Source organism: Panulirus ornatus, chromosome 5, assembly GCF_036320965.1.
Source record: "Panulirus ornatus isolate Po-2019 chromosome 5, ASM3632096v1, whole genome shotgun sequence".
Taxonomy (NCBI): Eukaryota; Metazoa; Arthropoda; class Malacostraca; order Decapoda; family Palinuridae; genus Panulirus; species Panulirus ornatus.
This window is the reverse complement of record NC_092228.1, coordinates 9,093,659-9,119,124: the sequence shown is the minus strand read 5'-3', so window position 1 is coordinate 9,119,124 and position 25,466 is coordinate 9,093,659. Positions and strand designations below refer to the sequence as shown.

Here is a 25,466-nt window from a genome sequence, read left to right as displayed (position 1 = left end):
TTGCTTGTTACTCTCTAACAGCTGAGCTGTACCACCATGAGACCCTAAATTTTGGGTAAAAATACTTCAGATTCTGGGCAAAGTTGTAAGCTAGAGCACACTGGCCTTGAAGCCTATTTCAAGACCACCAAATGACACATTTCAAAGTACACATATTTATTATATATCATATTATACTTATCACCGTCTCCCACATCAGCGAGGTAGCACAAGGAAACAGACAAGGAATGGCCCAACCCATCCACATACGCATGTATATATACATAAACGCCCATACAGGCACATATTCAACATATACATACAAAGACATATACATATATATACATTTACAGAATGGAAAAAGGTGAGAACAATGGAAGTAAGGGGAGTGGGGGAGGAATGGGATGTATTTAGGGAATCAGTGATGGAGTGCGCAAAAGATGCTTGTGGCATGAGAAGTGTGGGAGGTGGGTTGATTAGAAAGGGTAGTGAGTGGTGGGATGAAGAAGTAAGATTATTAGTGAAAGAGAAGAGAGAGGCATTTGGACGATTTTTGCAAGGAAAAAATGCAATTGAGTGGGAGATGTATAAAAGAAAGAGACAGGAGGTCAAGAGAAAGGTGCAAGAGGTGAAAAAGAGGGCAAATGAGAGTTGGGGTGAGAGAGTATCATTAAATTTTAGGGAGAATAAAAAGATGTTCTGGAAGGAGGTAAATAAAGTGCGTAAGACAAGGGAGCAAATGGGAACTTCAGTGAAGGGCGCTAATGGGGAGGTGATAACAAGTAGTGGTGATGTGAGGAGATGGAGTGAGTATTTTGAAGGTTTGTTGAATGTGTTTGATGATAGAGTAGCAGATATAGGGTGTTTTGGTCGAGGTGGTGTGCAAAGTGAGAGGGTTAGGGAAAATGATTTGGTAAACAGAGAAGAGGTAGTAAAAGCTTTGCGGAAGATGAAAGCCGGCAAGGCAGCAGGTTTGGATGGTATTGCAGTGGACTATATTTATTTATTATTTATTTTGCTTTGTCGCTGTCTCCCGCGTTAGCAAGGTAGCGCAAGGAAACAGACGAAAGAATGGCCCAACCCGCCCACATACACATGTATATACATACATGTCCACACATGCACAATATACATACCTATACATCTCAATGTATACATATATATACACACACAGACATATACATATATACACATGTACATAATTCATACTGTCTGCCTTTATTTGTTCCCATCGCCACCTCGCCACACATGGAATAATAACCCCCTCCCCCTCTATTAAAAAAGGGGGTGACTGTATTGTTGACTGGTTGGTAAGGTTATTTAATGTATGTATGACTCATGGTGAGGTGCCTGAGGATTAGCGGAATGCGTGCATAGTGCCATTGTACAAAGGCAAAGGGGATAAGAGTGAGTGCTCAAATTACAGAGGTATAAGTTTGTTGTGTATTCCTGGTAAATTATATGGGAGGGTATTGATTGAGAGGGTGATGGCATGTACAGAGCATCAGATTGGGGAAGAGCAGTGTGGTTTCAGAAGTGGTAGAGGATGTGTGGATCAGGTGTTTGCTTTGAAGAATGTATGTGAGAAATACTTAGAAAAGCAAATGGATTTGTATGTAGCATTTATGGATCTGGAGAAGGCATATGATAGAGTTGATAGAGATGCTCTGTGGAAGGTATCAAGAATATATGGTGTGGGAGGCAAGTTGTTAGAAGCAGTGAGAAGTTTTTATCGAGGATGTAAGGCATGTGTACGTGTAGGAAGAGAGGAAAGTGATTGGTTCTCAGTGAATGTAGGTTTGCGGCAGGGGTGCGTGATGTCTCCATGGTTGTTCAATTTGTTTATGGAGGGGGTTGTTAGGGAGGTGAATGAAAGAGTTTTGGAAAGAGGGGCAAGTATGAAGTCTGTTGGGGATGAGAGAGCTTGGGAAGTGAGTCAGTTGTTGTTCGCTGATGATACAGCGCTGGTGGCTGATTCATGTGAGAAACTGCAGAAGCTGGTGACTGAGTTTGGTAAAGTGTGTGAAAGAAGAAAGTTAAGAGTAAATGTGAATAAGAGCAAGGTTATTAGGTACAGTAGGGTTGAGGGTCAAGTCAATTGGGAGGTAAGTTTGAATGGAGAAAAACTGGAGGAAGTAAAGTGTTTTAGATATCTGGGAGTGGATCTGGCAGCGGATGGAACCATGGAAGCGGAAGTGAATCATAGGGTGGGGGAGGGGGCGAAAATTCTGGGATTGTGAAGAATGTGTGGAAGTCGAGAACATTATCTCGGAAAGCAAAAATGGGTATGTTTGAAGGAATAGTGGTTCCAACAATGTTGTATGGTTGCGAGGCGTGGGCTATGGATAGAGCTGTGCGCAGGAGGGTGGATGTGCTGAAAATGAGATGTTTGAGGACAATGTGTGGTGTGAGGTGGTTTGATCGAGTAAGTAATGTAAGGGTAAGAGAGATGTGTGGAAATAAAAAGAGCGTGGTTGAGAGAGCAGAAGAGGGTGTTTTGAAATGGTTTGGGCACATGGAGAGAATGAGTGAGGAAAGATTGACCAAGAGGATATATGTGTCGGAGGTGGAGGGAACAAGAAGTGGGAGACCAAATTGGAGGTGGAAAGATGGAGTGAAAAAGATTTTGAGTGATCGGGGCCTGAACATGCAGGAGGGTGAAAGGCGGGCAAGGAATAGTGAATTGGATCGATGTGGTATACCGGGGTTGACGTGCTGTCAGTGGATTGAATCAGGGCATGTGAAGCGTCTGGGGTAAACCAAGGAAAGCTGTGTGGGGCCTGGATGTGGAAAGGGAGCCGTGGTTTCGGGCATTATTGCATGACAGCTAGAAACTAAGTGTGAACGAATGGGGCCTTTGTTGTCTTTTCCTAGCGCTACCTCGCACACATGAGGGGGGAGGGGGATGGTATTCCATGTGTGGCGAGGTGGGGATGTGAATGAATAAAGGCAGACAGTGTGAACTGTGTGCATGGGTATATATGTATGTGTCTGTGTGTGTATATATATGTGTACATTGAGATGTATAGGTATGTATATTTGCGTGTGTGGGCGTGTATGTATATACATGTGTATGGTGGTGGGTTGGGCCATTTCTTTCATCTGTTTTCTTGCGCTACCTCGCAAACGCGGGAGACAGCGACAAAGCATAAATATAAAAATAATACATATTCATACTTGATGCCTTCATCCATTCCTGTTGCCACCGTGCCACACATGAAATAGCATCCCCCCCCCCCCCTCTCTCTCTCTCTCTCTCTCTCTCTCTCTCTCTCTCTCTCTCTCTCTCTCTCTCTCTCTCCAGCGAGGTAGCACTAGGAAAAGACAAAAATGGCCACATTCGTTCACACTCAGTCTCTAGCTGTCATGTGTAATGCACCGAAACCACAACTCCCTTTGCACATCCAGGCCCCACAGACCTTTCCATGGTTTACCCCAGCTTATGGAATTAGCATCAATTCAATGTTCATTTAATGACTGTTTAAGCACATAAAATTTCTATATTTCAAAAATAGTTGACCAGCCTGTCAAAAAATTATAATTTATCAATATCTTTTATTAAGTGTTCATTCAATGACTATGTTCAAACATATAAAATCTTTTTTTTCAAATTGATAAAAAACCTTTTTCATAAATGCCGTTCTCTCCTGTGCAATGCCAGGTACCGTACATAGTAATTCATAACTGATTAAGAGATTCTAATACTTTTGGTATTCCACTGATACATGGTCCACAGCCATACTACAATTGCAGGTGTCACATGTTGGGCAAGTCTCCACTCTACTAAGAAGCCAAAGGTCAACACAATATCTCCAATCCTTGAACCATTGTAAAGTGAAGATAGCCTCTGAACTTAACTCCATACTGATCCAAACATATTCCTAATGACCAATCCTGTATCAGCACAGAGCTCAACAGGCTGTTCCCCAATTTCCTTTACTTATATTAGTGTTTTAAGAGTGATAACACAGACATGGTTGTTTCACTGGTCACTAGTGTAAATCAATGAAACAATTAAGCATAAATACAAATATACTTATTTTTCTTTTCCAGAAACCAACAGTCAGAATAATTGAAAAAATCTATATATCACCATTAATATTAAGTTTATAGTATACTATATAGCTCAAGGTGATGATCACTCGTTCAATAGATTATACAAACTGTTACATGTAAAGCACACTATCACTCAGTAACTAGGCTTGTTTTTCTTTAAATCAACAGTGCTCTTGTTTGGCAACTGATCATATCCCCTCCCCCACAAAAATATGCCCTGAAATGAAAATAATCTCAATGCCTTATATCAAATCTGCAATCACTGAATATATGCTATAATTCCTTGAAATCATCCTATAAATCTCCAGAAGGTAAATAAGGTAATGACAATCTCCTCTAGGTTTGCTAAACATTATCTAGCCTATCTAGGAGTCCTGCCTATAAGAAACAAGTGGCTATTACTGTTAAAAATAACATTCAAATCTGTAACCCAAGTATCAATTCCTCCCAGTGCTCTTGTAACCACATATCACTCATCCTCCTTACCTGGACTTTCTGATGGCATGGTTAGTAATGCAATCTTCAAGGTGGCTTCCAACAGGTGTGGTGGGCTGACTATGTGTATGGAGGCTTGTCTGTGTTGAAATTTCACAAAGATCTGCAGTCTCAGTTAACCTGGTCATCTGTTGTGAATTGAATATATGACTTTTCTGAAGTTTACCAAAAAGTCTTAAAAATAAGATGTAGAGATTAATATATAATCTTAATTTTCAATATAATCTTTGGTAAAAAACAAAAGATAATCTCTGGTAAGTAATGACAGACATTAACTGGTATAAGAAAGAACCTGTGCCCCGATTGTTGGGAGGAGCAGTTCCAAGATACGGCAAAGCCTCCTACAGAAAGCTGCTTGTTTCCGACATAAGATGTGCAATTCATGCCAAAGCCTTCAGTATTTCCCACTACTGTAACCCCCACCATATCTCAGTAATGCAGTTTTGCCAATGCCTAGTTCACTGCATTGCCACTAATGTTATCCCCAACATATCCTAGTAGCCCAGCCCTAACAAAGCCAAGTATATTGCAATGTGCAAAAGAGTGGGCAGGAGTTTATACCACTTGAGATTGGCCCTTCAAACAATCAGGGGGGAGAGGCTCTAAGTAAATAAAATAAACAGGAATTAACAACCCTATAACAGCACATGTAAAATGGCATAAATAAAAAGAAATTATGAAAAAAAGTCTACACTCCATGTGTACCTTTAATATAATTTGCTGCCAAATAACCTCTGGCATTAGTTACAGAATTACATTCTATGTCTACCATACATTTGCGGGACTCAAGATACTATTCTCTCATGAAAGAATAAATAAACAATGAGTATGACAATGGAACAAAATGAAAGAAGGCCTTAATATGAGTATCATCTAACACAATATAAGCTTCTCGATTCTGTGTTGAAGAAGGACTTGGGAGTTGACACTGTCCCTAAACTGTGACCAGAGTCCCACATATATGTAAGAATAAAAACTGTCCGCTGAGAAATATAAGAATAGCTTTCAAGTGAATGGAAAAGGAAATATCTAGTATGGTAAAAACTAAAATATGCTTCTCAATTTGGTCACCACACCTAAAGATGCACATAGAGCTCAAAGAGAAATTCCAGAGGAGGGCAACAAAGATGGTGCTGTACCAGAATTAAAGAGAGATGAGATATGGGAAAGGCCACAGGCTGTAATTCTGCCCACCTTGGAAGAAAGAAGAATTAGGGGTGACCTAATCATAACCTTCAAGTTTGAAAATAGACCAATGACACAAGCAGCAAACAGTTCTTTAAGAGATACTGGGATGGAGCAATTACAGGACATGACATAAAATTAAGCAAGAAAATTGTTAAAAAAGATGTAAAGAAATATTTTTACTATATAAGAGTCATGAATGAATGGCATAAAACAAGACATCATTAATGCAGATGGCAAATGTAAACTGAAAAAGTTGTATAGCAGTAGAGAATGTTCAAGAAATGTATCCCTACAAATGCAAACTTCCTCCTCATACAGTAAAAATAAGTAATTACAAATAGGTAATTACAGAAGAAACTAAATAAACTACAGGAAACAAGTCAAGTATAAGTAATGTACTACTAAACATATCTGTAACAAATTATTTCAAAGGAATCCAAACAAACAAGGAAGTTACAATTAGTTATTAGCTGAGGAAGGAGCATTAGTATTATGTTGGTAAGATGACATCCTAAAAGAATTTCATAGAGTGCAAGTGTTTGTATGGTGATTAATCTCACTCCTGGCAGACTTAATGTTTAGATTAATTTGTCTTTGTTGCTATGGGTTCTCTTGGGACTGATCCCTCCTTCAACAAGGAAAACATGAGTTGCATCAATCAAAATTGGCAAATGCTAATAAAATAATAAGCTAAAACTCCTTTAAAATATTTCACTACATAACCTAAAATGTTCAGTGAACAATGTACTGCAAAAGGTGTTCAAGATTTTACAAACCTTTGCCAAACGAGAAGTGCTGCTATCTGGATGGGTCTTTTCTAGATCACTGTCCACTCTATGAAAAAAACAAAAAATTACCATTGTAGCCACTTTTTGGGAGTTATATATGATCTTTATATATTTCCTGGCACTATCTCATTCAGATGAAAGGTGACAACCAGATACTTAAAAGGTGCAGGGAAACAGCAATCAAGTATAATAATAATAATAATAATAATCATATTATTCTTTTGTCTGTTTCCTTGTGCTACCTCGCTAATGCGGGAGTCAACGACAAAGTATAGAAAAAATATTATACTTGGTCGCTGTTTCTTGCATCAACAAGGTAGAACCAGGAAACAGACGAAGAAAGACCCATCCACTCATATACACACATATATTCATACACGCTCATACACGTACATATACATCCATATACATATTGACATATACACAGCTATCATTATTATCTAAAAAGAAAATGAATAAATATAATAGCTGTGTATGTGTATGTATATGTGTATATAAACACATACACAGCTATATACAAATATACACATGTACATATTCATACTCGCTTGCTTTCATCCATTTCTGTAGCCACCCCACCCCACAGGAAACAATTGGTTGAGTCAAGAGTTGAAAGTCTTTACTTTATCATCAAGGGGATCGGATGTTAATATTTCATATGTTTCACTATCAGTTAAAAGATCCAGATGTTTACATCTATAAGTCACAGTATTTAAAATCATGAACTGGCAAGTCTTATCTAATTTTGCGGTGATATATCTTCATTTTTCTTGAGATTTGTAATGGCTCTCTATTCCATGCACATATTTCACCTGCATGTTCAGGACCCAATCTCTCAAAATCTTTTTTACTCCATCCTTCCACCTCCTATTTGGTCTCCTGCTTCTTGTTCCCTCCACTTCTGATACATCCTCTCTGTCAACCTTTCCTCACTCATTCTCTCCATATGTCCAAACCATTTCTACACACCCTCTTCTGCTCTCTAAACCACACTCTTTTCATTACCACACATCTCTCTTACCCTTTCCTTACTTCATCAAACCACCTAACACCACATATTGTCCTCAAACATTTCAATCCAACACAAACACCCTTGTCCACAAAACCCCATCTATAGCCCATGCCTTGCAACCATATCATATTGTTGGAATTACTATTCCTTCAAACATAGCCATTCTCTCTTTCCACACATATTTCATCCCTCCCAGAACCTTCGCCCCCTCCCTCACCTTATGACTCACTTCCACTGTTACATTCACCGCCAAGTCCACTCCTAGATATCTAAAAAAAAGACTTCAGTTCCTCCAAGTTTTCTCCATTCAAACTTACATCCCAACTAACTTGTCCTTCAACCCTCTCGAACCTAATAACCTTGCTGTTATTCACATTTACTCTCAACTTTCTCCTCTCGTGCATTTTTTTTCTCTCTTTTTCATATTGTTTACAGTTTCCTGAGCTAGTGAGGTAGCACTAGGAAAAGACAAAGAAAAGGCCTCATTTGCTCACAACCATTCTCAAGCTGTCATACACAGGGCAGTCAAAACCATAGCCCCCATCCACAACTAGACCCCACAGAGTTTTCCTTGGTTTCTCCAGGGAGCTTCAAGGGCAAGAAGCTAGGAGTCTCTAACTCCTGAGGATCTAAAGATTCTCTCAAAGCTCCCCAGACAAACTGACCAAGAGAGAAACATTCATATAACATTTTCTGATCAAAGCCTGAAGTGAATCCTTGGGTACAATTATCCTAAGCTAAATGTCAGGTTCAGAGAAAATTAGCATACTTATCACTGTATAGAGGAGCAGAACTTTTCCAGTGAAATGCCATCTCCATAATGTGATGATGCATCAACCATTTTCTGTCATGTAAATATCTAACAAGCAGTAATGAATTTTTACTTCTCCATTACCACTGGCGCTTGAGAAAGACTGCTATACAAAAGCCAGAGAAGTACATACTACAAAACTGCAAATACAAACCCAGTTAGGTTGTCATATGATCTGACAAGATCAGTGGCTGATCTGGAGAGGAAGGATAATCGGGAAAGATTGAGGTGAGTTTTATTTCCTTCTTTTCTTAATCTTGCTGCTTCTTGAGGATCATTATAACGAAACATGTGGCTTCCTCCTAAAACCACAACACAACCTGCAACAAAAAAATATTTAAAGAGGAATAAAAGAAAACTATTCAATACACCCAATATGATAACAAAATATTCTTATAAATCTATGAGAACTACAGGAAGACTTTTTCTTGTCATATACTCCTATTACTATTGCAAAAGTAATGTGATACAATTAACCAATAGCCATCCTTGGACAAGATTCACTGTTTACCAACCTTGCGTTAATCTACTTGGTTTATCAACAAACTGAGAATTAACCCAACACTGGGCATCAGGCTTAGACTCCAATGTTGCTGCTCCATCATGTAGCTTGATTGTGCAATGCTCCTCTAGTACCTCCCCACCCTGCAGGAATTGATGAAATGAAATATAAAACTTATCCAGTTATCTCCTATATATCAACCTAATATCATAGAAAGAAGATTGATTAAATGCATGCATCCTCATAGACCATTTATACCAGCTCGTGGCTATTTCTCATAATGTGCCACAAGGGATTTTCTTGATATAATCAGGAGAAAGAGTAACTCCCTCTGAGTCAGATAGCAGACTTCAGGGTATTTACTATGTATTTCATTAAAAACATATGAAGCAAAAGTTTTTGATACCATGGTTGTTGCCCCCTGTATACCAAAGCACTCCAATCCACTCTATCTAAGACATGCCCTATACGCTCCTGCACATTCAGGCCTCGAGGACTGCTTCCCTAAATACATCCCATTCCTCACCCACTCCTGCCTTTAGCCATTCTACACTAATCTCTCCTGGTACTTTCTCAAACATATCTCCTTTCCAAGCTTACTTTATCTCACCACTCTCTTCTCCCCAACATTCTCTCTTTTCTAAAAACCTCTACAAATCTTCACCTTTGCCTCCACAAGACAGTAATCAGATATCCCACCAGCTGCCCCTCTAAGCACATTAACATCCAAAAGTCTCTCATTAACATGCCTATCTAGTAATCTAATAATGCCCTTTGACCATCTCTCCTACTCACATACATATACTTGTGTAATCTCTTTTTAAACCAGGTATTCCCAATCACCAGTCTTTTTTCAGTATGTCAGCAGCTTTGGTGTTCAAGACCGGTATTTGTGATGGGTGACTTAAATGCAAAGGTAAGTAACGTGGGAGTTGAGGGTATAATTGGTGTATATGGGTTATTCAGGTGCTGTAATACAGTAATACAACTGGATATTATGTTCCACTGCCAAAGGGTTAATCTAAATCCAATCTCCTGGTATGAGATATATAGATGAATAGGATGAAAACACAGATGCACTCATGGATGAGGAAGAGTACATGGTTGAAATTCAAGTCATGTAAATGCAAAGTAATAAGGATGAGGTATAGTAAAAGAAGTCCTTGATGTGATTAGAAAATGAGCTGAAGGAATATGGACGTAGAGGGACTTGGGAGACAACAATGTACCTAACCTGTCACCTTAGCTCTACCTTAAAAGAACAGTAAAGGAGACAAAATGACTGCTGACAAGTATCAGAAACACATTCAAGTACATAGACATGGAAATATTCAGCAAACTGTTCACATCCTACATCAGACCAAACCTATAATATACTTCTCAAATTTGTTCACTGCACTTTTAAATATAAAGAACTATAGAAAAGGTCCAGAAGAAGGCAATATGATGGTCTCAGAATTGTGAGAGCTGTAGTGCAGTAAGAATTTAAAAGCTTTAAATTTGTTCATCATTGAAGAAAGAAGAGTAAGGTTGACTTGGTCAGAATCTTTGAATTCTTAAACCTCTCACTACAGCAGCCCTAGTATCCAATGCACATTCTGTGTATGGGCATACTTAAGTATCCTATACACTTATCTCCATAAGTCTATCATACAACTTATGTTGGCGACACATTTTTTATGTGTTCAATGTGCCCTTTAACTTATGTTGTCCCATTGCTAAGCATAAGCAGTACTCCAAGAGTAATCTCATGCTTACATAATGAGAAGTGTCATATTTTCAGAGATGTTTTTATCACAAACAAGTATGATTACTCAGGTTTTCCATTGGTAACATCTACAATCTTGTAAGAGTTGTCATTTTTTACAAATTATCATAAAACATGAAAGGACAGATCTCATACAAGTTTCCTCAGCATATTCACTTATACAGACCAATAAATGGAAAAAATTTAGGCTCCAAAGTCTGGTAATAATGCATGGGATGCCACTACAAGCATTAATGGTTGTATATCTTGCCTTGAGGCTCAAGCAAGAAATTCAAGAATCTACAAGGTATACAACCCCAGATTAAGTGAAAAAATAAAGGGATATATGTCCTGGTTTGCTTTGAAGAATGTATGTGAGAAATACTTAGAAAAGCAAATGGATTTGTATGTAGCATTTATGGATCTGGAGAAGGCATATGATAGAGTTGATAGAGATGCTCTGTGGAAGGTATTAAGAATATATGGTGTGGGAGGAAAGTTGTTAGAAGCAGTGAAAAGTTTTTATCGAGGCATGTGTACGTGTAGGAAGAGAGGAAAGTGACTGGTTCTCAGTGAATGTAGGTTTGCGGCAGGGTGTGTGATGTCTCCATGGTTGTTTAATTTGTTTATGGATGGGGTTGTTAGGGAGGTGAATGCAAGAGTTTTGGAAAGAGGGGCAAGTATGAAGTCTGTTGGGGATGAGAGAGCTTGGGAAGTGAGTCAGTTGTTGTTCGCTGATGATACAGCGCTGGTGGCTGATTCATGTGAGAAACTGCAGAAGCTGGTGACTGAGTTTGGTAAAGTGTGTGAAAGAAGAAAGTTAAGAGTAAATGTGAATAAGAGCAAGGTACAGTAGGGTTGAGGGTCAAGTCAATTGGGAGGTAAGTTTGAATGGAGAAAAACTGGAGGAAGTAAAATGTTTTAGATATCTGGGAGTGGATCTGGCAGCGGATGGAACCATGGAAGCGGAAGTGGATCATAGGGTGGGGGAGGGGGTGAAAATTTCTGGGAGCCTTGAAGAATGTGTGGAAGTCGAGAACATTATCTTGGAAAGCAAAAATGGGTATGTTTGAAGGAATAGTGGTTCCAACAATGTTGTATGGTTGCGAGGTGTGGGCTATGGATAGAGTTGTGCGCAGGAGGATGGATGTGCTGGAAATGAGATGTTTGAGGACGATGTGTGGTGTGAGGTGGTTTGATCGAGTAAGTAACGTAAGGGTAAGAGAGATGTGTGGAAATAAAAAGAGCATGGTTGAGAGAGCAGAAGAGGGTGTTTTGAAATGGTTTGGGCACATGGAGAGAATGAGTGAGGAAAGATTGACCAAGAGGATATATGTGTCGGAGGTGGAGGGAACGAGGAGAAGTGGGAGACCAAATTGGAGGTGGAAAGATGGAGTGAAAAAGATTTTGAGTGATCGGGGCCTGAACATGCAGGAGGGTGAAAGGAGGGCAAGGAATAGAGTGAATTGGATCGATGTGGTATACCGGGGTTGACATGCTGTCAGTGGATTGAATCAGGGCATGTGAAGCGTCTGGGGTAAACCATGGAAAGCTGTGTAGGTATGTATATTTGCGTGTGTGGACGTATGTATATACATGTGTATGGGGGTGGGTTGGGCCATTTCTTTCGTCTGTTTCCTTGCGCTACCTCGCAAACGCGGGAGACAGCGACAAAGCAAAAAAAAAAAAAAAAAAAATGTCCTGGTTGTGGTGAATGAGTTAATTCACTTTAATTATGTCAATATTGGAAGCTATAACATGAAATCAGGCAAGAAACTTGTCAGAAAAAGATGTTGAGAAGCATTTAAAGTATAAGAAGAGAGGATGAATGGGAAAAATAAACGATGAAACTGTGGATGCTGGCAGCATACAAAAGATTAGAAAGTTGTATGATACAGAAAGCTGAAGAGATGAATCCTCACAAGTGCGATACTATCCAAATAAGCAATTATATACATGAATATTGGTAAACCAATATGCTACTCTGCTTTGCAGCACAGAGGAATGAAAATCTCTTCATACTAATGTAGGACCTAACCTTTAACTCTGTGGAATAAAACAATTGTATTTGTTACTTCAAAAAAGTTATAAATAAAAAGTAGGCAATTCAAAATCTTGACCGTACTTAGCATCAGCTAAACACTATTCACCTAACCTCCAATTTTGTGGAATAAAACAATTGTATTTGTTACTTCAAAAAAGTTTCAATAAAAAATAAACACTTCAAAACCTTCACTGTACTTAGCATCAGCTGAACATTATTCACTTAGGAACATCTTTATTTATTCTACAGAGCAAATAATGGTTGCTTCTTGACAGTCTCTTACTTAGTATATTAAACAATATGACATGTCTGAGATCCATACCTCTAACCTAATATCTTGTGTAGAGAGAGAACCAATTGTCGTGATACCATCATTGAGGTGATAGAGGGTAACACCAGTGGTTAGCACATTGTCATCTATCAACACAAGATGGGGTCTCTCAGAGTCCAGAACTACACCATGTCCTATAAGAAACAAAAATTATGAGTTCAATATTAAAACATGCAAATAAAAAAAAAAGGATTCTGAATATTGAGATACGTTTCTGAGTGATGTCATATTTAACCTGAGGGTACTGCTGCTCAAATATATTGCCCATATATCATTCCAAACAATACAAATGATACATGATACAGCAAGTATAGAGCAAGGTGGCAGAAATGATAATAGTGGTGGTGATAAAGGAGGTGGCAAATGATTAGTTTCTGGTAATGAGGGTGGCAGTGGTGGCAATGGGGAGGTGGTGCTTGTAGGGGTACCTACTTGACTACAGATAACTACGATATTTTGCCATAATGGCAAGGTTAAAATGTAGTACTTACCAGACTTGTTTATTGGATTATGTTGCTTTCTTTGAGTGCCACTCCTCTACTCATCATATATCTTACTTGTTGTATAATGTTTTTTCCTTTGCTGTTACTCCCTCCTCATTTAGCCACCTTCTACGACATGCAAGGAATATGTGGGAAGTATTCTTTCTCCTCTATCCCCAGGGATATCTTAACAGACTTATTCCCCTATAATTTCTACATACATCCCTGCACCTTTTTCTTTGAATAAAGGAACAATAATAGCTTTCACCCAATCCTCAGGCACAACCTTCTGGTTCCATGCTAAATTACATCTAAGTTGCATCCACTCTATCATGCTTTCTCCTCCATACTTCAGCATTTCAGCCATAATCCCATCCACTCCAGGTGCCTTTCTTACCTTCAGCCTCACTATTGCCCTTCTTACCTCCATCTTTGCTATAGGCCCCTGCACTTGTATCCTCTTCCTTCCCTCCTTCAAGTACAAGTAATGAAATAATACAATTTATGCACTTCTTTGACAAGTTATAATTTTTTTATTACTTTTAACATCTTTGTACAATCTAAATTTCATAAAAATATACTATCTTTTTACAATTACTCCTCATACAAATGATCAGTCAAATAACAATCTAGAATAAAATATGCATCTCCATACCAGCTTTGCGAAGGCCAAGAGTTTTCTGCTCCTGCAGTATAGTATGGGTCTCACTCCACCTCTCAGTCCATTGATCTGTTAGCTCCTTCTCCTTGGCTTGTTTCTGACTAAGAGTAGCTATTATGTTGCCTGTTTCACTGTTTGCCTGTTGATAATAAAGTCATTTTTTTCAAAATTTGACACGTGTGAAAAGATTTTTCATATGTTGCACATAATCCTTTACCCTTTTTAAGGATTTTCCCTAAGAAAATCCTGAGCAAGCAATTAACATCATACGTGAGATCATCCTTAAGTAAATCTCACCTTGTCCCTGGCAATCTTAAGCTTGAATTCAAAATCAACACACTATCTATCAATATATTTCTTATCTGTCTTCAACTTACATAAGTAAACAATTCAAGTTAAATCTTATCTCCTCCATATGTCATGATATTGACACGTTTCTGGTAAAGCCTCCATGAAAACAGGCCTTATGTTTCAATTACATCCTCACTGAGTCATAACTCACATTCAACCTTCTACAGCCGTCTCCGGTATAATGAAACAGTTATGTTCCTGAAAATCCAATCTTCATGTGAAATGTTTTATGAGCATACAAAACACATTAGAATTGTTGTTTTCATCCCTCAGCCTTAATCTTCCATACCTAACTCTTAAGTATGGAATAAACAGGCAGGAACTTAGCCTAAGAACAACTTACCACAAAATTATACCTATTAACATTTCACTACTCCAAACATCAATTGTTTTGCCAATTACAAGTAAATACAGTAATCATATTCTTGAAAAATTTGTACATGATTTTCACAAAATCAAAAGCAAATCTTCAAGGCTTTACTATATCAAGTCACAAGACTATATTATCTGTCATTCAAAAACATTATTTGTTGGTTATCCTCACCTCGGGCCCAATGACTTGAGTTTCTTTGAGCATAGACTTGAGATGAAGGATTTCTTCTCGCAGTTCTCTAATAAGTTTCACATTAGGATCTTCATTGATTGTTGGTTTGTTGATTATATTCTTGGCCCGGTTGGCATATCTCAGTGTACTGAGCGTTTCACCATAATTCACATCAGCAGGAGATATAGCTTGTAAAAAAATGCATATCAATAATATGACAAAACAGGAAGAGCAAAAAGATGTCCTACAAAACTATCATTTTTATACATGCATAACTCTCCTGCCTTAGCAAGGAAGAGCAGTATCAGGAACTGAACCACTGAGGAAAAATCCTCGTTTTGCTGCTTCTTCTTGTTTCCACTATGAGATTTTGCACCTCCCCTGCCTATCATTTACATATTTTTCACATACTGCATAATTCTTTCTATATATCACACAATATCAATGCATTAATGTACACAGGCAGACCTACATTTACATGAATACATGAGAAGTAATTCATTCTCAAATGCACATAAACATTAATACAAAAGAAATTGTTACTTATATTCTAAAAATGGTGTGCATATCTAGCATCGCAACAACATGACATATGTGTACTCTCTTCGATGATATGTGTGACTGAGAAGTATGATATTTTTTCCAGCTGTGGTAGTTGGCTGCTAGTGATATCTATGGAGAGACGGAGGAACCATGTATCAGCTGGGAATTCAAATGAAGGCAAGAACGATAAAATACTGATGTAAGGTCCATAGCAACCCTCATCAATTCCTCACATGAGGTCCTGGACAATGCAAGGATTAAAAAATAAATCTTCAGTAAGCTCTTTTTTTCTACTCCCACTTCTAGAAAGTAATGATACAGGAGGAGAGGATTTCCAGCATTCCCCTCCTACTCTTCTTAGCCACTTTGTACAACATGTAGCAGGAACATGGCTAGCATTCTTTCTCTCCTATCCCAAGGGATAATTATATTTTTCATACCTGTTCAACCAAATCACCTTAGCACAGGTGAACAATGGCCTCATTTGCTCACATCCATTCTCTGGCTGAAATATATAATGCAACAAAACCAAAGCCAATTATCCACCGCCAGGCTCTGTAGACCATTCCATGGTTTCCCATGACCACTTCATATACCCTGCTTCAGCCAATCAATAGCAAACGATCTCTCATATTTCACATCCCTACAATTCATACTATCTCATGCCTGCCTCTCACTCTCCTTAAGTTCAGACCATGTTAGCTTCACTCCACCTTCCACATCTACTTTAGTCTCCCCTTCTCCCTCTACCTGACATGTAAAGCCTCTCAGTCATTCTTTACTCATCCTCTCTATATGTCCAAACCATTTTAGCACACCTTGGTGAGATATCTCCATAATAATTATGATTATTTTTATGACACTATTATTACTATTACTATTATCATCATCATTATCAGTAAAAGGAAAGTCAATAAAAGCTGTGAGGAGTTTTTATCTGGAGAGTGAAGCATGTCTGCAAGTAGAAAGGAAGGAGGATGAGTGGCTCCCACTAAAGGTGGATCTGCATCAATGTGTGATGCTAACATGACATTTTAATCTGTTTGTGGACAGGGTGGTGGAAGAATTGATCACTGCCTTTGCAAGTCAATCTCTGATTGTCTCTGGCAATAGCTGATTCAATAATTGGAATTATCAAAAACTCTGTCTAAAATGAAAAAGCAAGTGCTCATGGCTAGGTACTCAGCCAGCTGCAAGTAGATTTTTGAGTTTAATAAATGTGCCAAAAAATATGGAAAAGAGGATCCCATAAACAAATGTCAGTACAAAGTATAAACGATTAAATTCAAGAAAATTTGTTCGTTACCACTTCGAGGATATAATAGGTTAAAACTGTAATACCGGTTTTGATATCTGGACAAGGATTTAGAAAAAATTCAGTGAAACTATCCAACGGCACATCCAAAGAAAAAAAATCCTTACATTTTTGTGATGGACAATGAAACAATGGACAAAGGATTTTGACAAATTTTCTTGTGTCTCACCTCATTCTGGATGTTCTGCATTCCTTTTATGGTAATACACAGAACTCTAGTTACTTTTCCTGAAATTTGTCATAATAAAAGTTTCTTTAGGATGTTAAAATGTGCATTTTAAGTACACATGAAAAAACATGAAGAATAAAAATAAAGACTCCAAGTGATTTGTCATATTCCAATATGGAAACTCATCTCCTAAGGCAGGTACTATATTTCTCAATATTCATAAAAATAAAGACTCCAAGTGATTTGTCATATTTCGATATGGAAACTCATCTCCTGAGGCAGGTAATATATTTCTCAATATTCATAAAACAAAGTATACAAGGTAAAGTATACCATTTGTAAACAATTATAATGCACCTTGTTTATCCTTCATTTCAAGAGTAATTATCCAACAGAGAAACTACCATAATTATTAAGAAATGTGCTTTGGATCCATGCTTACTAACCCTACTGGGACAACAAAAATCAGTGTTTATTTTGAAGTTCACTGAACCATTTGTAAAGACAACTTACTCACTGGGAGTACATCAAAAACAAATCAAAAGCTTACCTAGATGATGGTTTATGAGAGGGCAAAATCTACAGAGTAATTACAAGAGAAAGACTGCAACAGCAATAACTAAGCCAAATGCACCAAAAAAATGCAATAATAATCTAAACTTACTTGCAATCATGATAGTTTTAGAGTTGCCACCAAGTGAGTCTTTCAATAACCAGGTGAGAACTGAATCTCGATAGGGGATGAAAACATTCTTGCCTGAAGTCGCCTTTGCTGCCTGTTCTGCTAAAGCACTGATGACTGAGCCCAGAGTCACTAAAGATTTGTTAATGTGTGCTCCTTCTTTAAGCCTCTGTCCAGTTGCTCCTGTTGCATCTGCTCTTTCACTATAAAAGCATCAATTCATTAGGTGCAATATGATAAAATTGTATGTAACAGACTGTTTACATCTATCTCCTCTGAATGAAAGGAAAGGAATACAAAATAGAAAAACTCTACATAAAAAACAGTAATGATGCAAATAACCAAATGGTCAAGTAACAAAAAGTAAGTTAGCCAATTAAAGAAAGTTCCCAAAAGGTGGCTTTTGAATTAGTGTCTCTCCATACATCACAACTGGATCCTTTTAAAAGTAATGATGCGAATACCCAAATGGTCCAGTAACAAAAAGTAAGCCAATTAAAGAAAAGTTCCCGAAAGCTGGCTTTTGAATTACTGTCTCTACATACATACAAGTTTTTATCGAGGATGTAAGGCATGTGTACGTGTAGGAAGAGAGGAAAGTGATTGGTTCTCAGTGAATGTCGGTTTGCTGCAGGGGTGTGTGATGTCTCCATGGTTGTTTAATTTGTTTATGGATGGGGTTGTTAGGGAGGTAAATGCAAGAGTTTTGGAAAGAGGGGCAAGTATGAAGTCTGTTGGGGATGAGAGAGCCTGGGAAGTGAGTCAGTTGTTGTTCGCTGATGATACAGCGCTGGTGGCTGATTCATGTGAGAAACTGCAGAAGCTGGTGACTGAGTTTGGAAAAGTGTGTGGAAGAAGAAAGTTAAGAGTAAATGTGAATAAGAGCAAGGTTATTAGGTACAGTAGGGTTGAGGGTCAAGTCAATTGGGAGGTGAGTTTGAATGGAGAAAAACCGGAGGAAGTGAAGTGTTTTAGATATCTGGGAGTGGATCTGGCAGCAGATGGAACCATGGAAGCGGAAGTGGATCATAGGGTGGGGGAGGGGGCGAAAATCCTGGGGGCCTTGAAGAATGTGTGGAAGTCGAGAACATTATCTCGGAAAGCAAAAATGGGTATGTTTGAAGGAATAGTGGTTCCAACAATGTTGTATGGTTGCGAGGCGTGGGCTATGGATAGAGTTGTGCACAGGAGGATGGATGTGCTGGAAATGAGATGTTTGAGGACAATGTGTGGTGTGAGGTGGTTTGATCGAGTGAGTAACGTAAGGGTAAGAGAGATGTGTGGTAATAAAAAGAGCGTGGTTGAGAGAGCAGAAGAGGGTGTTTTGAAGTGGTTTGGGCACATGGAGAGGATGAGTGAGGAGAGATTGACCAAGAAGATATATGTGTCGGAGGTGGAGGGAACAAGGAGAAGAGGGAGACCAAATTGGAGGTGGAAGGATGGAGTGAAAAGGATTTTGTGTGATCGGGGCCTGAACATGCAGGAGGGTGAAAGGAGGGCAAGGAATAGAGTGAATTGGAGCAATGTGGTATACCGGGGTTGACGTGCTGTCAGTGGATTGAATCGGGGCATGTGAAGCGTCTGGGGTAAACCATGGAAAGCTGTGTAGGTATGTATATTTGCGTGTGTGGACGTATGTATATACATGTGTATGGGGGGGGGGGTTGGGCCATTTCTTTCGTCTGTTTCCTTGCGCTACCTTGCAAACGCAGGAGACAGTGACAAAGTATAAAAAAAAAAAATAAAAAAAAATAAAAAAACATACATCACAATCAGATCCTTTTCAAAGTGCAAATTATCAAAAACACTGAACTTCTACAAACAAATACTGTACTAAAATATGCTTTACAGCCATCTCTTTCAATCAGTTTCTATTGTTTATAACAATTCAGAGACCCTCGTTGGATTTAACAATGCCCCCTTTAGCTTAACTTTTCTTGTATTCTTTCTTCTAGCCCTACAGTAGTTTTATACTTACTTCTCTTACATTTGCTTTTTAACCTGATCCCAACCAAAATATGTTTACTAACTTGCTATCTGTTCCCATATGGGATTCCCTTAAGGGGGTGGCCATGGCAATAGTCTCCATACCTAGTGAACTCCAGTGCCATTTCTTAGCCTTTAGTGCCCCACCCTTAACAGCCCACTGGCAGAGGGCAACTCTAACAGTGTTTCCTGAGGCTCCTACCTAATGTCCCTACTGCATATGATTACCTAATCTATCTATCTGTATCTATGACTAATGCTAAGGCTCTTGCCTAATGTTCCTACCTACTACCTCCACCTAATGTTTCTACCTAATTTTCCTGCTCAAGTGTTCCTACATACTACTTCCCTCTGTTGCTTGCACCATTTTACTAAAAGGCAGGTTTAGTGCACTATGCTCACTACAGGAAAATCTGGAGTTACAAAGAATAGTTGTGTGAGTTTAGTGTTGTCGAAGGATGGTTGTGTGAGTTTAGTGTTGTCGAAGGATGGTTGTGTAAGTTAAGTATTGTCAAGTGTTATGTATGACAAGAAGAGATTATAACTTACTGCTATCTCCTACATACAGACACATATACATACCCCATCCCACAGGAAACAGCATCGCCACACCCTGCGTCAGTGAGGTAGTGCCAGGAGAACAGACAAAAAAGGCCACATTCATTCACACTCAGTCTCTAGCTGTCATGTGTAATGTATCGAAACCACAGCTCCCAATCCACATCCAGGCCCTAAAGACCTTTCCATGGTTTACCCCAGACGTTTCACATACCCTGGTTCAGTCTGATGACATTATGTCTCCTGTGTCAGCGAGGGAGCAACAGAAAACAGATGAAGAACGGCCCATCCACTCACATACACATATATATACATAAATGCCCATACATGCCCATATACATATATACACATATTAACATATACACAAAAACATACACATACACAGAAATATACATATATACAAATGTACATATTCATACTTGCTTTCCTTCATCCATTCCCAATGCTACCCTGCCCCACAAGAAAAGCATTGCTACCTCCTGCTTCAGTGAGGTAACACCAGGAAAACAGACAAAAAAAGGCCACATTCGTTCAAACTCAGTCTCTAGCTGTCATGTGTAATCCACTGAAACCACAGCTCCTATCCACATCCAGGCCCCACAGACCTTTCCATGGATTATCCCAGATGTCTCACATTCCCTGGTTCAGTCCCTTGACATGTTATCCCTGGGCTAGGGGAGTAAGAATACTGCCCATGTATTCTCTGCATGTTGTAGAAGGTAACTAAATGGGGTGAAAGCGGGGGTGGGGCTGGATATCCACCCCCCCCAAGCTTACTTTTCCAAAACATACAGACGGCACAAAAATGAGGATATTTTCTGCAAAGGCTCAGTCATACGTTCCTTTTACTACCTCATTACCGCAGGGAATGGTGAATATTTACATATATTATTATATAATACTTAATCGATGTTTCCCATGTCAGCAAGGTAGCATCAGGAAACAGACAAAGAACAGCCCATCCACTCATATACACATATATATACATAAACATCTATACATGCACATATACATACATACACATATCAACATATACACAGACATATACATATATACAAATGTACATATACATACTTGCTTGCCTTCATCCATTCCCGGTGCTACCCTGCCAGACAGGAAAAGCATCTCTACCCCCTGCTTCAGTGAGGTAGCACCAGGAAAATAGACAAAAAAGGGCACATTCATTCACACTCAGTCTCTAGCTGTCATGTGTAATGCACCGAAACCACAGCTCCCATCCACATCCCGGCCCCACAGACGTTTCCATGGTTTACCCCAGATGCTTCAAATGCCATGTTCAGTCCATTGACAGCACGTCGACCCAGGTATACCACATCTTTCCAATTCACTCTATTCCTTATAAAATAAAAATATCTAAATGTGTCAGAAGTGGAGGGAACAAGGAGAGCAGAGGGACCAAACTGGAGATGAAAGGATAGAGTGAAAAAATTCTAAGTGATCATGGCCTGAAAATGCAGAAGGGTGAAAGGCATGCATGAGATAAAGTGAATTGGAATAATGCGATATACTGGCGTCGACATTCTGTCAATGGACTGAACCAGGTCATGTGAAGCATCCAGGGCAAACAATGGAAAGTACTGTGAAGCCCGGTTGTGGTTCCAGTATATTACAAATGACAGCTAGAGAATAATATGAGAAGATGTGGCCTTTCTTCTTCTATTCCTGGTGCTACCCGCTAATGTAAGAAACAGCGATCAATCATGAAACCTTATTCATCTATTATTGCCCATGATCCCTGACATTACCCACGACATTTTTGTAGGAACTCCTGCAATTCCAAAGCTTTGCTGCTTCCAGTAGCAGGGTAATGATAGATACCTTTATAATGACAAGTTTTTGATGAGACTGTACTCCCAAAGATATAGCCTTGCCATAAGCGTCTTTTCACTTGTACTCCCAAAGATGTAGCTTTGCCATAAGCAACTTTTCACTTGTGGTGATATGTCTAGTTGCTCATGGGACAAAGTGGCAAAAGAGAAATATGTATATTTATCTTGCTATAAAGAAAAGAAGTCAGAAAAAGTTTTGCAAGTACAGGTACACACCGATTTTCCAGCAACTGATAGTTTAGCACCTCCTTTAATACGGACAAAATTACGTGAGGAACTTGAAATTACCACAGCCACCAGACGAGTTTACTGGACGGCCACAGATGGTGTTGTGTGTAGGGTGCGCTTACTTACATTCTTTACATCTCACTTGTTGGTGGTGATACCGCAATTCTGAGAGATTCTTAGATTATTTTGCTTAAATCTAACCCTAGTTATGGCTTCTAAGACATATGAGAATGTCAGTCGTGGTGTCAAACGTAAACACCACTCCATATTGATACAAGATAAAGTAGAACTGCTGAAAAAATGGATCGTGGTGTTTCGGTGCATAAGCTGTGTGACATCTACAGTACTGGTTCAACACCTGTTTATGATATAAAGAAGCAAAGGGAGAAAATATTGAAATTCTATGCAGACAGTGATTCCAAGAAGCAAATGACGATTCTGGTTCAACACCTGTTTATGATATAAAGAAGCAAAGGGAGAAAATATTGAAATTCTATGCAGACAGTGATTCCAAGAAGCAAATGACGATTAGAAAAATTATGAAAGATGGTAAGAGTACTGAGGACTATCAAGTGATATTGGAGTGGCTTCGACAGTGTCAGAGTGATAAAGTGAACTTGTTTGGTAGCATGATAATGTACCAGGCTAAGCTGTTCCATAAAGAACTAAAATTACATGAGTGTGACTATAGTGAAGGATGGCTTCAAAGATTCAAGAAACGTCATGGAATTTCCATGAATACAGTGTGTGAAGAAAAGTGGTCTGCAAACCACGAAAGAGCTGCCGAGTATGTGGACGAATTTGCGAAACTCGTAGCTGATGAGCACCTCAGTCCTGAGCAGGTGTATAATGTATTTCATTTATCTATTTGATTTACATTTAATATTTGTTTAATTTAAGTTTCAGAAGTGGTAGAGGATGTGTGGATCAGGTGTTTGCTTTGAAGAATGTATGTGAGAAATACTTAGAAAAGCAAATGGATTTGTATGTAGCATTTATGGATCTGGAGAAGGCATATGATAGAGTTGATAGAGATGCTCTGTGGAAGGTATTAAGAATATATGGTGTGGGAGGCAAGTTGTTAGAAGCAGTGAAAAGTTTTTATCGAGGATGTAAGGCATGTGTACGTGTAGGAAGAGAGGAAAGTGATTGGTTCTCAGTGAATGTAGGTTTGCGGCAGGGGTGTGTGATGTCTCCATGGTTGTTTAATTTGTTTATGGATGGGGTTGTAAAGGAGGTAAATGCAAGAGTCCTGGAAAGAGGGGCAAGTATGAAGTCTGTTGGGGATGAGAGAGCTTGGGAAGTGAGTCAATTGTTGTTCGCTGATGATACAGCGCTGGTGGCTGATTCATGTGAGAAACTGCAGAAGCTGGTGACTGAGTTTGGTAAAGTGTGTGGAAGAAGAAAGTTGAGAGTAAATGTAAATAAGAGCAAGGTTATTAGGTACAGTAGGGGTGAGGGTCAAGTCAATTGGGAGGTGAGTTTGAATGGAGAAAAACTGGAGGAAGTGAAGTGTTTTAGATATCTGGGAGTGGATCTGTCAGCGGATGGAACCATGGAAGCGGAAGTGGATCATAGGGTGGGGGAGGGGGCGAAAATTTTGGGAGCCTTGAAAAATGTGTGGAAGTCGAGAACATTATCTCGGAAAGCAAAAATGGGTATGTTTGAGGGAATAGTGGTTCCAACAATGCTGTATGGTTGCGAGGCGTGGGCTATGGATAGAGATGTGCGCAGGAGGATGGATGTGCTGGAAATGAGATGTTTGAGGACAATGTGTGGTGTGAGGTGGTTTGATCGAGTAAGTAACGTAAGGGTAAGAGAGATGTGTGGAAATAAAAAGAGCGTGGTCGAGAGAGCAGAAGAGGGTGTTTTGAAATGGTTTGGGCACATGGAGAGAATGAGTGAGGAGAGATTGACCAAGAGGATATATGTGTCGGAGGTGGAGGGAACGAGGAGAAGAGGGAGACCAAATTGGAGGTGGAAAGATGGAGTGAAAAAGATTTTGTGTGATCGGGGCCTGAACATGCAGGAGGGTGAAAGGAGGGCAAGAAATAGAGTGAATTGGAGTCATGTGGTATACAGGGGTTGACGTGCTGTCAGTGGATTGAAGCAAGGCATGTGAAGCGTCTGGGGTAAACCATGGAAAGCTGTGTAGGTATGTATATTTGCGTGTGTGGACGTGTGTATGTACATGTGTATGGGGGGGGGGGGGTTGGGCCATTTCTTTCGTCTGTTTCCTTGCGCTACCTCGCAAACGCGGGAGACAGCGACAAAGTATAAAAAAAAAAAAAAAAAAAAAAAAGTTTCTAACAGTCCATGGTATACTTTAGACACATGGGAGAAGTATAATCAGTGGGTTAGAGGTGTGTTGATGAATTGTTATTACATGACCACGGCTGGTCCCACAAAATGGTTAATTCGGCAAAGCTTTGGAACCAAGAGTGCCGGAAAATCAGTGGTGTACCTGTAGTACAATCTTCTCTACATCAAAGTCAAATTAATCTATCAGAATGGACACCATTGCACTATAACTTAAATAGTCATTACACTAGATTTACAAAAGGTAACTTACCTGCCAGCTAAATCAACAAGATGAATCTTAGATCTAGTCTCTAAAGGAGTGTCTGACAAGAGTTTAGCTTGAATGAAGGTAACAGTAAATATTGCATGGCTCCTGGAACTTGTGTCATTCATGTGGGTACTCGCAGTTGTCCGATGTGAATTACCCCTTCTCATCAACTCCTGCAAGGATTTTTTTCTGAAGTGAGCACATTTATACCATTTAAAAAAATAAAAAACACCATAAGGTTAAAGCATAAGTTTATATTCAATATTCAAGAAATCTTTGTCCATATGAAATGGTCTTGTGAAAAGGGAAAAGGTGGTGAAAGCCTTGCTTGAGCTGAAATGTGGAAGGCAACTGGAATGGATGGTAATGCATTCAAATTTCTTAAAAAGATAGTGACAATATGACAATTATGTGGTGTGAAGTAGGCTGATTGACTAAGAAATGATCGGGTAACAAGAAATGTTGTATTGAAAAAGTAAGAGTCAGAGAGCTGAAAAGGGTGTGTTGATGACCTTCATTCTCTTTCTCATTACCCCTGAGATGGCCCTGATTAAGGCAGGTTTTTGCCTGTGTCA

General features: G+C 39.1%; 1 protein-coding gene across 5 annotated transcripts in view; it reads right to left on the bottom strand.

The window, feature by feature from the left end:
- Klp98A (kinesin-like protein 98A) overlaps window positions 1-25,466 on the bottom strand; it is a 132,699-nt gene that overhangs the window by 92,766 nt on the left and 14,467 nt on the right. For all 5 annotated transcript variants that reach the window (XR_011712561.1, XR_011712564.1, XR_011712572.1 and 2 more), the window contains exons 7-15: window positions 24,895-25,064; window positions 17,683-17,903; window positions 14,992-15,179; window positions 14,091-14,235; window positions 12,945-13,087; window positions 8,845-8,974; window positions 8,484-8,649; window positions 6,495-6,552; window positions 4,522-4,658 (exon numbers count right to left, since the gene is read on the bottom strand). Coding sequence is in view for 2 of the 5 variants with exons in the window: in XM_071661024.1 (XP_071517125.1) it covers window positions 4,522-4,658; window positions 6,495-6,552; window positions 8,484-8,649; window positions 8,845-8,974; window positions 12,945-13,087; window positions 14,091-14,235; window positions 14,992-15,179; window positions 17,683-17,903; window positions 24,895-25,064 (1,358 nt within the window). In the remaining 3 variants the exon portion in view is untranslated. The remainder of the gene's footprint in view (window positions 1-4,521; window positions 4,659-6,494; window positions 6,553-8,483; window positions 8,650-8,844; window positions 8,975-12,944; window positions 13,088-14,090; window positions 14,236-14,991; window positions 15,180-17,682; window positions 17,904-24,894; window positions 25,065-25,466) is intronic.